Source organism: Anser brachyrhynchus (genome assembly GCF_964034855.1).
Source record: "Anser brachyrhynchus genome assembly, chromosome: 1".
Classification (NCBI taxonomy): Eukaryota; Metazoa; Chordata; class Aves; order Anseriformes; family Anatidae; genus Anser; species Anser brachyrhynchus.
The window spans coordinates 58,144,011-58,157,524 of NC_137694.1; the positions used below are offsets into that span (position 1 = coordinate 58,144,011).

Consider the following 13,514-nt stretch of genomic DNA (forward strand, 5'->3'; position numbering starts at 1 on the left):
GTCAGTCACAGCGTTAGTTAGCCACACAAAGCGTCTGAGATGGCAACCTGGGTTACTGCACACAGTGGAAGGAGTGGAAGAAACCCAAGGAGGTCAGGAATTATTCCTGTGTGAAGGGGTGAAAACCAGACGGGGTGTGGGAACCCTTGAAGGCCCAGAGTCAGGCAGCCCCACTTTTTCCACTTGTCTGAAAAGTGAGCAGGCTCCAGCATGGCCTTCTGCACTGGGAGACAGCCTCAGAGATTAACACGCTACAGTGCAGCGGGGGAAACAGAAGAAGCTAACAAAGACAAAAAGACCAGAGGCTGTACCAAGTAATCATGGAGGTCCCATATAAAGGCCAGGCTGTGATTTATCTAGCGAGGCCCTGTATCACAGGTACGAGCCTTGTATGGATTCCAGGGAGGTGTGTGTAATGTAAGGAGTTATACAGGTCGGGAACTATGGCTGAAACTCCTCTCCACCCTTCCCCTCCCAGTCCGCCCCCAGCTGGCTTAGTGGGCATAGCCAACTGGGAAGGAGAGCGAGAAATTTTCAAAGGGAAAAGGTGCAGCTGAGGTACCTGGTTGCTTTTCTATTAGTTTGATGCTGAACAAAATGAGTATGATGCACAAAACAGCCTGCATCCCTACTTTTTTACAGCAGGATGTTTCAAAATATGCAAAACAGATGGTTGAATACTCATAAGAGAGCAAGCACGTGGCACGGTGACTGCAGAATATTCTCAGTGCAACCGTGTGTTTCAAATTTTTTGTTTCTTCTGGCTAATCCACTTTACTGTCTTTATTGGGGAACACTGCCTCTTTAATCACAACATAGCCACTAACCGTCATACGCGATGGGAAGCCATGAGGGTTCATTATGATATCTGGACAGATTCCTGTATCGCAGAATGGCATGTCCTCTTGAGGAACAATCAGTCCGCACACCCCTGCAGAAGAGAAAACATTTCAATTCACAAACAGCAAACCACCAGCAGGGCTGACGCTCATCACCAGATTTTCTTTAGTGTTTTCCTCCTCCTCTCTTTCTCATGGATCACTTTTTACCCAGATTCATTACCATGACCAGTGCTCACAACCTGCAGGCTAGAAGAGAGCCCTTGTGACAGGACTGGCAAAATTAGCATACCCTTACATAATGCTCCCAGTGATTTGTGAGCTAGCAAATTAGGGAAGAAAGCTTTAGATACAGTTTTCAGAGGCAACCAGAAACTTCTGACCAATCAGTCTGGAATATCTCAAAGGAGACACAGTTTTTAGAGCTGATACTGTAAGTTCCTGGGAGAAAAAAAAAAAAGAAAGAAAGCAGGTCTCTATTTTCTCTATTATCAGTTTGAAATATCTTTAACTTACTCTTTATTAATACTTAATCTCTTTATTAATACTTAATAAAAATAAATTAAGTCAGGATTTGACAGCAACTGAGGGGAGATTAGGGGAAAATACTAAAAACAAAAACCAAAACCATTTTTTCAGGTAGCACTCATTTGCTGAGCAAAGACTGCTCTCGACAAATTACCAAGTACAGTCCACTCCTCAGACTGCTTGTGTTTTGTCAGTCGACAAACACAAATTGTACCTTCTGGAAAAAAATCAAAGTTTTTTCAGTCTTGCCAGATTACTGGAAGCAAAACAAACAAACAAAAAGCCAAACTCTAAAACTACTTGTGCCATGTTAAACAGAAGCACAAAAACTCTTTTAAAATAGTCTGTCATACATCAGGAAATTTTCCTTCCTCGCCCTTACAACTGTGAATTCTACAGATTAAAATACTGCAGCTCGAAATGACCGAGAGATCTAACACACAAATTCAGGTGCTAAAATGCAGCTGCTTAAGCCTGCACTCCTTTGAAGCAAAGCTACTGTTTCAGCTGGACAATTTCTTCCAGAAGCCCTCAGAACCGAAAAAGCCTGCAAGCTATTTGAGATCAGCCTGCTGCAACTGCCAGAGCACGTTTTGGGAACAGCCTTGGAGCGGAGGGGGCTCCTGGATGACTGAGGGTGCTGGTTACATCCCTAAAAAGGCATCCCCCGACCAGCCACTTCACAGGGGGATATCGGCGTCTGCTCAGGAGGGAGCTCCTCTTCCACTGTCCAAGCAAGACAGGGATAGGTGTACGGGACAGTAGTTAATAGAATGAGAATGGTAAGCATGGGGGAAGGGGGTAGGAAAAAAAAAAAAGGGTTGGAGTGTCTGGGCATGGGGGTCATATTTAGTTTTTGAACCTATTGAAATTAATTTTCATTGTTCCATTATGATAAATCAATAACATCCTTTTATCCCTCCCCACCAAGCAGCAATCGTTTGCTGAAAACGAAAAAAAAAAAAAACAACACACCATCTCTTGTGTGCACAGCTTTTTTATCCTAAAATTATATACATAAATACTTTATTATGTAGATATTATGGCACATATATTGTGCCTTATTCCTGTTTACTTCTAAGAAAGCATTAGGATGCATCTGGACTTCAGGGCACCTGTAAGCCAAAAATTAAATCTTAGCTAACTTAAAATTACTTTAGGCTCTGAAAACCTTTTATATGCCAAGCCGGTTCCCATAGCAGACAGCCACTGTGTTGTTTGTTTTGTGTGAAAGTGAATGATAAAAGATCCATGAAATCGACACAGAAAGGCAGAACAGCAGAAAGAACTGAGGGCTCTCCATCATAGCGGCTTCTACCCTCCGCTGACTTGTATAACAATGGGACCTACACACCCAACTGCAGATCTAACACAGCTGTGCATTTCATTAGATGAAGAGCACTAGTGACACAAGTAAATAATTAACTTATTCTGGTCCGCTGACTGTGGTTATGAGACCAGTCATAGCTGACAGATTTTAATACAAGTTAACACAAAGACAGCATAATGAGCTTAGAAGTTAAAAACAAAATATTTAGACAGAATCCAGCAATGTGAAGCTTGCTAGGCCATTTATAAGTTTCTATTTTAGCAAGAAAAAAAAGAAAGAAAAAAAGAGAAAGCTATAAAACCTCAATTCTAAGCTTCTGTATTTTAAGAAAGTGCTGAGTTTAGGTAACAGATCTCTATACAGCATGCCCATCTGTATTTAGGGAACAGGACAGAGAGCAGATTCCTCCCCTCCATGTTTTAAGAAAGTTCATTCTTTCTCCTGGACAGCTATTAAAAAAGCTGAAGACACCCTTCCTGTATACAACATTACTTCTAAAAGCAAGTAACTGCAACTCGCTTCAAATGTAAACTTGATTTCCTTTTGCAGTCACTTTCCTTCAGAAGCTCTTCAGAGATTAGCTAATACTTGCAAGTCTACTCTGTAAGCTCCTGAATTTGCCACTCTTTTGCATCCCCGATTGTTGAGCCAGGGTTTGCAGCAGGGCAGTAAAAGGCAAGCCTGCCAGTTCTGCATTGCCGAGCAGCTGCAAAAAAAGTGATCAAGTGAATTAATCCGTTATAAGTGGAATTATCACTTGAAACTGGCCAATAAAACAGTAAAGGAGAAAAGAAGAGTCAGAATTTAAAGACAGCCTCAAGTTCCAAATGTTGCCCTGTGCAAGTATGAACTGTATTTCACAACTCAGCTGCCCAATATTCCCCAAATAACATTCATAAGCAGGACACAAACTAGTAGGAAACTTTGCTCTGTGGCTCTTCCTACAGGTTTTTAAGATTTTCTTGATTGTTACCGATTTAGATGCCGCAGGAAAATTGTTCCCCAGCTTTCACACAAGACATACAAACTAATTTGGTTTCATTCCTTCTCCTTCCCCTGCACACATTTTTCATGCTGCTGCACCCAGAATTCAGCAATACAGCTGTAGACTAAATGCTGTATGGTGACGGACCAGAATCTGCTCTCACCCATACAATCTGAAGTTCTTGTCTAGGGCCAGAATCAAACATTAACAACCAGAAAAGGCTGCAATTACTCTTCTAGATAAAACAAAACACAAAGACTTTTTTTTGGGTGTGGACTAAGTAAGTTTGAGCAAGAAAACATCCAGCAGCTTGCTACCTCTCATTCCTTCTCGATTGAAAAACAAATGGAATTTAGAAAAAAAAGCCATTCTATGTCAATTTCATAATGTCGCCTTATAGGGAAAATCAGCGACAATGCTGGCAAATTCTTTTAAGATAGCCCTCTCCCTCTCCACCAAAAAAAAACCCCAAGACCGTTGTTTAATAAACATGGCAGCTCATTGCAAGGATAACAGTTTAAATTAGAATAAACTTAAATTAGATGTCCACAATGGTTTAACGTGCAAGTATAAAACAGCCGTGGGCAGTGTTTTTCCACTGCTATTGAATGGCAGCCAGTAAGTGACAGCCCTCTGACCAGGCACCACGGCTCTGTCCTCACCGCTATCTGCACCAGCACCTCGACACCCGTGCACCTCCACCAGGCCCTACAGGAACACAAAGGTCCCCTCACCCCTTCGCTTTGGTCCTTTAAGAGTTTCTTCTCCTAATCAGGAGAAATTCACGTTTCCAGGATTTGTGCCCTTTATACGGTTGCCTTTACGGTTTGCTGACAAACACCTCCCCAGACAGACTTGTAAAACAGCACGGAGGGGGCCGGGGGGCGGCGGGGAGGGGGCAGGGAGAAAACAACACTATGGGAAAGTTTTTCACCAGCTATGGTAAGATGCCTTCTATACGCACACATGCCAAATGAAAAAAAATAATCAAATAAGTCAAAACAAGCTAATATAGAAAACTAATTACTACCAGCAGGAGGGACATTAGAGAGCAAAGGAGACCAAGTGAATAGAAGCAGCCGTAATACGGGTTCCTATCAGCAAGACAAAAAGCAGCACATTACCAAACGTCCCTGTTTGTTTATTCTAATGATAGAGTGGTAAAAGAGCGAAAACTAACTTAAAGGTGTCTGTTTTAGATTTACCAGATTTGGCAGAATTTGGAAATACTCCCGAGAAATAATACGTCACATGATGGAGAAGAGGTGTACCTCTAACACAGCACCGCGTACTGTGGGCAAGTAACAAGCTGATTGTCAAATATTAATAAGGTTAAACAAAAATGTAGATCTGCCTCAAAACTCTCTAATTGCATACTGCGTTGGCTAAGTAAGCATAAAACAACTTCAGAAGAAAAAAGTGCTGCATCACATAAGCTTTGTTCAATATTGAATCACTCACTGATCTATCATATCACTTGCTACATCCCATTTGACATAAGAGGTAAAGAACAGAATTAAAATTAACAGATAAATAATGCATAAGTAAACTTGATTAGTTTTCTTATTAAAAACATCACTCTAAATGAGAGGAGGTGCTAGAAGACAATACAGTTTGTACACTGCTTTCCCATGAGCTGCTGAATGGTCTGATGTGATAAATTTGCATAGTCTGAAGCACACAAAGAGCTGATTAATTGAAACCCTTACAATGCTTCTGGAAGCAGCTATTGTAAAACAATAACCATAGGAACTTTACAAAATACACATGGCTGAATGAGTCAAGAGCTTAATAAAATGTGTCTTCAGGATACACTATTTGGAAACAGAATTAGAGATTTTTATTCTGTGCCATAAAATGCTAAATCACCCTAATTTCAGAGGTTCAGTTGAGGATTTACTGAAAAGGTCAGAAGGTTACCTGTTTGCTGCTTGAGATTAAAAAAAAAAAAAAGCTGTCATCTTCTTCTTAAGACAGCACACTGAGCAGCAGTTTTGTTAAAAATAAATGGAAAATCTGTAAGAGAAGTTTTAATGACATTCTGACATCTCATTTCCTCATATTCAAGTTTTGAAGATGAAAATACGGTTAAGAAATTCCTACCTTTCCAGATGCCTAATCAATACTAATCATCTCACATTCCTGCAGTCAATAACAGCAAATTCTTTTTAATACCGCTTCAACCATTTAACTCCTACAAACCCACCGATGTTTTACTAGAGATAAAGCACCAGGTCTGACTTGTAAGGTGGGAGAACGACACAAGTAAGAATTTTAAATGAACATCTTAGTTTACATGCTCTGCTTACGTGCACTGTACAAGTGCCACTGAAAGGACAAAGTTGTTCTCAACTATAAATTCAGGCAAGCACGAGGCAGATGCTCAAACTAGCAAAAATTATAGAAAGTAAGCGAGATCAGACTTTGGTAGAGAAACGGTATTGTAATGAAGTTTATGTCGTTGACAATGCTGTGAATGGATTTTGTTTTGACACTAGAGAACATGGTTCATTTAGGAAAACAAAGACCATCTTTCATGAATTTAAACTCGCTTCCTTGTCTTTAGAGTTGTTTAAGTGCAGATACTTCAGAAAGGTTTAATCCTTTATCTTAGATCTTCAGCTATTAAAAAGCTTCTGTTTGCCAGTTCAAACAATCTCTTGCTTAAATACAGTTTTTCCACTCCTCAGGAATACTGTTCAGTATTGCTGCTTAGTTCTGTGATCTACAGGACCTTTGTTGGAGGTGTTAATCCTTTTTCACATGAGAGACTGAGAAATGTTCTTTCAGAGAAGTGATATATTGCTTTTTTTCACATCAAAGGAGCCCAACTTTTTCCTCATTGTGACTTGTAGCAAAGCAAGAGGAAATCTGGAAATATAATAATTTAGTTTGTATGGAACTCAGATGAGGCTTCTTTAGCTTAACAATCCTCTAGCCTTCTGTGCTTTGAAAAGTGAATTTGCTTGATGAATGCGAGATTTAAAACAACAAAATAACAAACCAAAAACGTTTCTTTATCCTTCTAGAAAATATATGATGCAATATAGTTAAAACAAAGACCTGCAGCTTAAGATATGTCCTCTCTGGTAGGTATATGTTTATTCCTGAGACATTAGAAGCTTAAGGGCTTTATAGACTAAAGGCACAGTCCCAGTCCCAGAGATCTTACTGCAGCATCCTGGTTGAAGATGAATATTGAGATAGAGCAAAACATCTGCTGGTCAGTCTCAGAACACAACGTGATGGCCTAACTTCCCTCCTCCCCATATGCTTTGTCGACAGGTCTTGAACTGAAGGCTTTAGAGGTAGTTTGGAAGAAATGTACTTAAAACACAGACTTGCATGAAAAGAGGGTGCAGTGGACAGGCCAGGAAGTGGTGACCCTTGGTGATACAGTGTTGACACGGGAGAAGACACAAAGAAGGTAGCAAATACAGATGCAGTGGCATAGATCTAAATTATTACAGAGGCCTACAAAATCTACATGCATATTTAGCGAAAGGCTCTTCTGTAACAAAAGACTAAAGCTGGTTTGTGAGATTTAATCTGTTGTATCCCAGCCACTTTCCGATTCTGTTACCCCACTTCCTTCTGCCCCAGTGACAGAGTATACCTTTAGAATACAAATCAATTTGGAATATGTGAAAAAGCCCATGAAAAGAAGTTGAGAACTGTGATTTGTGCAACCTTGTATTTTGCACATATTTAATTGCTTTAAAACTATCCTACAATTTCGTGAAATCAAATCTCATCTTCACACGTTCCTTCTAAAAAATAAAAATACTTCACAGAAAAGACTGACAACACAGGAAGGAGAGAAATATGCTTGCTTTCCTTCTTACTAAACCAAGGTACTTGTTAGTTTAAGCTCATCATAGGTTTAAATGGTTCTGTGATGGGCTTAAAACTAACATTCACAAATTAAACTTGAAGTGGTAATTAGCTGCATTCGGAAGATGAGAGAATTCAAGGCTAACTAAAAATTCTCTCAATAGAAAATGTTAAACTGTTAGTATTATGACTTGTGTCACATTTGCCTATGTTCTTCAGATACAACTGATCCTTCATTGATTTGGTGTCAGAGAAAGATGATACTAGCTATATTTTTAAATAGCTAACAAATGAAATTTTCCCTTTCCTTTTGGTGGCTTTTGTCCAGTTCTGTCATTGCCTGCAATATTTCACATCCTCATTGTGTCTCAGATTTAAAAATTATTTGGGTGAGATTCCACAGGAAATCTTCCTGAAGAAGGAAGGAAAGGGGCAGTTGAAGCACCCCAACTGCTCAACTCTTTGTTTACCTCTTAAGCTAATGATCTTCCCCCTATTTTACAGAAACTATTCTATATGTTTGTTGTGCAAGAACATGACTGGATTTTAAGTCAAGCACTTAAGTCAAGTACTGTTTCTTCTTCACTTTTTTGAAGCCTTCCACTGGTATTGGTTTCCCAATTGCTTGGGGAATCATTGGTAATTACTTCCTATTTTTAGATCAAAAGCCATCTTGAAAATATAATCAGGAAAAACTTTTCAGTGTTTATCAGAAGAGTTTCTATTTCTTAACAACAGCAGAAAAAATAGCAGGATTTCTTTAGAAGAGAGTTTCAAGAACAGGTCTATGGGAAAATACCTACACCACTGGAAAAGTCTTGGAAAGAGCTGGATGTACCTGAGAAAGCCTGTGTTCTGTACTTCATTGAAAATACAAAGAATTTGAGGCAATGTAACAGCATACATTATGATCAAATATTGCCTTTTGTACCCATTGAACCTCTTTTGATTGACAGGTTTGCTCTATGCAGATGTCCTGATCACCAAACCAAGAGGCTACAGACATGAGGATGACAGTGGTTAGCCTGGCATCTCATGACAGGGGTGCAGTCTTCCACTTCAGTTACGCCTGGCCATCTCATTCCCACTGATGCTTATGTACTTCCACAGCTTCAGAAATCCAGAAAGGACTTAAAGCTTGACTTCAGGCTACGCATGTGAATAAAGAAGTGAACAGCAGGCATGGAGCACTTCAGACATGAATTCTCATTTGCGCCTGGGGTCCATCTATAATCAGCTACTCTTCGTACCCCCTCCAATCACACATGCACTGAACATGCTGGAGATGATTCTAGTTTTAAGCTTCATTTAAGAGAGCTGGATACTGCCTGTGTACTGGTGACATTTGTGTAAGTTCCATTTCGTTGCACTGGTTCAGATCTTCATACAGATTTTGTGCAAGGACCAACTCTCTGCTGCCTGACCAGGACATATTTGCCCATAGTGTTCCCTGGTTTTGCTCCAAGAACACAGTGTGAATCAACACAACATGCTCAAAGCCACCATGAGCCTGGGACTAGAGCAGAACCCGTGGCAAATCAAGGGCACACAGTGCTGGAGGGAATACTTACAGGGAGCTCCTCCTAACCTAGAGCACTGTCTTCTAGACAAAGAGAACAGTGCTCATGGAAGGACAGTTTGTTTGCATGACGACTGCAGTCAGTCATAAAAGATCTGAACCAATCAATGGAAACACGCATGATAATATGTATAGTAGGAATACCCAACATTTTTATTAAATATGTAGCTTACCTTTCTGCCCATGGCGACTGCTAAATTTATCTCCAATTTCTGGACGTCTAGTTTGCCTCAACAACATTTTGATCAAGAAAGCATCCTCTGCATTTGATGAAATCATTACTTTTTCAATATAAGAATCAGTTGCACCTTTATAGCTGATGAAAAAAGACAGAACATGAGTTTTACGTTTATGAGCCAAACACAAGTTACAAACCTACGTATTGCTAAGTTTCTGGCTAAAATGTAGCTTTCACGGAACCAAACAGAGAGTTACAGCTGAAGGAGGGAGCCTAAGGAGTATACTAAAAAAAATTTAAGAACAAAATAAAGGCATAATATCCTGCCGTAACATCACGTGCAGTTGAAGAAATGAACCACAGGCAGAACACAGTATGGGGTACAAAAAGAGGTGAGGTCTAGAGAGTCCTTTTGCAGGAATTACCTGAGTTCATGTGGTAGGATATACAGAGACTTTGGGAGGAAAGTTAAAAAAAATAAAAATAAATGGTATCAGCTTTTTGGCATCATCTTTTTTGCCTACATATTGCAGAATGAGGGTATATCAGATTTCAATAACTTATTTAGGAGATTATTTTGTCTGTTGTTCCAGTAACTATGACACCTAAACTCAGAGCCCTGGGTCCATGTCCTTGTCAGGCAGGACTACTTCTTTTCTCTCTTGACTCCCTTGGAATGGCCAGAATCAGCTGACCATTGGTCTCTGAGATAGGAAGGCCTCTATCTTCTGGCCTCCTGCCTGGCAAAGAAAGGGCTGAGCATTTGCCTTTTTCAGTGAGAGCCAGTATGGAGGAGATGCACACCCTCACTAACCACACACACGTTCTCTGCCCTCCCACTCATCCTGCTTCTCTCCTGTTTCTCCATTGGTTCATCCCTATGTGACTTCTCTCCCTGCTCCACTGTCTTCACTCTTTCCTTGGTTTCTCCCGGGAAACAACTCAATGATTCCTCTCCATATATATACAATCAGGGCGGTTCCTTGTAAAGGGGTACCTTCCCTAGACATCACCTTCCCAAGTATAAAGGTACGATGCAACATACGTCACTGGCACGTCTTTGTACTGTGGCTGCTGAGGCACACTGCTTCCTTCCAGAGGTGTCTGAGTCACAGTTGGCATAGACTTGTTCACAAGGACTTGCTTGTTTTCTACTTTTTCACCTACAACAGACAGGAAAGAAAACACCATTAAAATATATCTGGCCACCTATGTTAGAAATACACTCTAGGCTTTAAAATACGGTATACTAGAAGACAAACTGCAAGGAATATGTCCAGGAAGTAGGCCATGTTCTATTATTAAATATTATGAGGAAATCACTAAGTTCATACAGCAACAACGCCACAAAAGACTGGGATCATGCTGCCTTCAGAAAGTAGCATTTTTAAATTTTCTATTATTTTTCTATACTTTAATTTTCTATTCAAACGTTGTCCACTTCAAGAAAAAAAATTACACTAAGTATAAAATGAGGTGCACACCACACACTAACAAAATGTTAATTTCTACTTCAGATTTTGTACATGCCACAACTAAACATGCAGTTTGACGTACCAGGAGAGCAGATACCATCAGCATCTAAAATTTCGTGGCGCCAGATTGGTTTACGGGTAGCTGCATCCAACATCGGACCCATTACTTTATCAAACGTCTGATTTGTGTAACGCTTGAGTGTACACTTCGCATTCTTGTATACGAGACACCTTCCAAAACCTAAAATATAACACAAACTCATCTGCCTAGGAATTCAAAAATTTTTTACAACACGTTATCACAACAAAGCAAGAATGCTAAAACACTTGCAGAGCTACAGAATATAACATCTTTCGTAATAGTCAGATTATTCATCATCTTGAACATGCAAAGCATTGTACAAAGATACCTAGTAGCTCACAACACATCATGCATGCTGTCTTTTCTAGGACACTGGACTATGGTCCAATTCTGAAGTTGAACTAATGCCTTTCTATACCTCTGCACACACACGCACACATCATTTTTCTTATCTTTGGTGGTCCGCACCATAGAAGAGATTTTAACAGGATGAGATCAGCACCTCTTCCCTTCTGTGGTTCTAAGAAACCTGAGCTTTCACTCATATTTGTGGTTGACACAGGCTAGCTTACCAGGAATGTGCCTCTTGAAGGTTTCATATAATCACTCCATTACTAACTTTTTTTTTTGTTGTTCGAAAGAAGTCTAAATTACATATAATTCATACGCATACACATATATAAACATATATATAATTACATATAAATAGGGTTGGTTTGTTTAAATCAGAAAAGTAGCATCTCTGGAAATTTCTCTCCTGATGCAGCAACTAGTTACAATACTTAACACTTTCATCACATTGAGAATTACAGGCAGATAAAAGCAGGGCTTTCTAATGATCCTACATTATCTTAGCTCATTTGAAAGATGGTTGTGGCCACATACAGTACATCTATATCTTTAGAATATGCCAAGTAAGTCCTGACAATCACCACAGCTCTCCCTGTAAATGTTACCAGTCTACCAGAAAAGAAAACGTTTAGTTTTAAATCATGCCTGTTGTTGTTTTCAGAAAAGGAGGCATAAATTAAATGCAGCAGACATTAATGCCAAAGATACATGTCTAGGAATACTAGTATTGCTGCCTAGCAACTAGGAGGAAGGGAGTATGGGGGGGAACAAAGTCAGGGAAGAATCTGATTTTGGCCACCCGAAACTACAACCAATTTGATCTCACTGCATTACGTCTTCTCTCAAGGGATTTTATTAGAGGGAGGGAGAGAGAAAGACAGAGACACTAAAGTTTTCAGGCAACTCTCCTCTAACCCCCCGCAGCATTTACATAAAGCGCTAAAGATCTGTGGAGACAGTGACACAGGCCAGAGCGGCACAAACATGGATTTCACGTAGTTACTTCCAGTCAGTGCTTAGGCACTTTTACTTAAAGTACACTGCACAGGTTTTTTGGCTTTGAACTTCTCTCTGAATAAATACTACATGATTTTGTTTTGGGCAATACTATTATTTTCCCTTAGAAAACAAGCAATACTGTTACTGTGCCCTCAGAGCATCACGATCACCATGGCACTAAATACCACATGTTCCATTCCTTTCCTGAATGCATTCAGAAATCTCGTTTCATCTATTGCTTTCATTATTGATGATAATGACGAGACGCCTGTTAGTAATGAGGAAAGGCTCAGGTAACCATCTAAAAATCAAGCACCACAGAACATTTTATCCGATACCTTGTATTTTTCATAAGCTAAACATTTTCAAAAAGGGATCATTTATCCTTTCTGACTTGAGGTCAAAAGCTAGCCATTTGTTCTTTTAATACCCATACTCAAGAGTTTTTTCACGTGTTGGCAACTTCACCCTACTGTTGCAACCATGGAATTACAATCACTATTCATGCAGAAAACAAACAAAAGCACCCAAAGCAGTTTTGGAATTCAACTTCTTAATTGGAGATGCACTGTTTGTAACAGCAATAAAATTTATTGTATGATAACACCATGAGACAACAAAATGATTAAAGCACGCAGTAGAGCACACAGTAGAGAAGTAGGAAAGAATTGACGGTTCTTACCTCTGTCCAAAGAGGCCTTGTTTAAGACGAGAGCATCTTCAATATCATAACCACTGTAGCTCATGACAGCAACTGTGGCATTCTGTCCAGCAGGCAATTTTTCAAAATCTATCAGTTCGATTGTTTTTGTTTTTACCATTGGCTTTTGGGGATAGGCTAGAAGATACATAAGAGTATCTATCCTGTTTCTTTGATTGTATCCAATAGTACCTGTATGTAAAGGAAAAACAACAGTCTGAACATCAGTGAGTCCCCTAGAAATATTTTAGCTGAAAAATTATCAAAGTGCAAATGAACTAAACCCACAAACTAAGGAATTTCATCTAATAATACAAATGCTTCATGAAAAAAGGGGGAAAATTCATACAAGAGACTGAAGCAAAACAACTTTGCATTATTAAACTTAAATAAAGCTATAAGTGGCTTCTTATTTTAAGCGTCCACAAAGATTTTCTTTTCAGTGAAAACCTGAACATCAAGACAAAAAGAACAAGAAAAGAAATCAAACTAATGTCCTCTATGACTGAATGGAAATAAGATTTCTTTTTTTAAATCATGACACTGGATAACAGTGTAAGCATGAAGGTTGTTGTTACTATCCTAATAATAATAGAGTGTTTTTTTTTTTCTTATGAGAGACGAAATCGTGTTC

At 39.4% G+C, this 13,514-nt stretch overlaps 1 protein-coding gene across 2 annotated transcripts in view; it reads right to left on the reverse strand.

Annotated features, from left to right (window-relative positions):
* The window catches only part of POLR3B (RNA polymerase III subunit B), a 74,688-nt gene that overhangs the window by 13,756 nt on the left and 47,418 nt on the right, over positions 1–13,514 (reverse strand). For both annotated transcript variants that reach the window (XM_080575753.1, XM_080575754.1), the window contains exons 20-24: positions 12,863–13,072; positions 10,831–10,989; positions 10,319–10,436; positions 9,269–9,411; positions 828–931 (exon numbers count right to left, since the gene is read on the reverse strand). In XM_080575753.1, the coding sequence (XP_080431879.1) occupies positions 828–931; positions 9,269–9,411; positions 10,319–10,436; positions 10,831–10,989; positions 12,863–13,072 (734 nt within the window). The remainder of the gene's footprint in view (positions 1–827; positions 932–9,268; positions 9,412–10,318; positions 10,437–10,830; positions 10,990–12,862; positions 13,073–13,514) is intronic.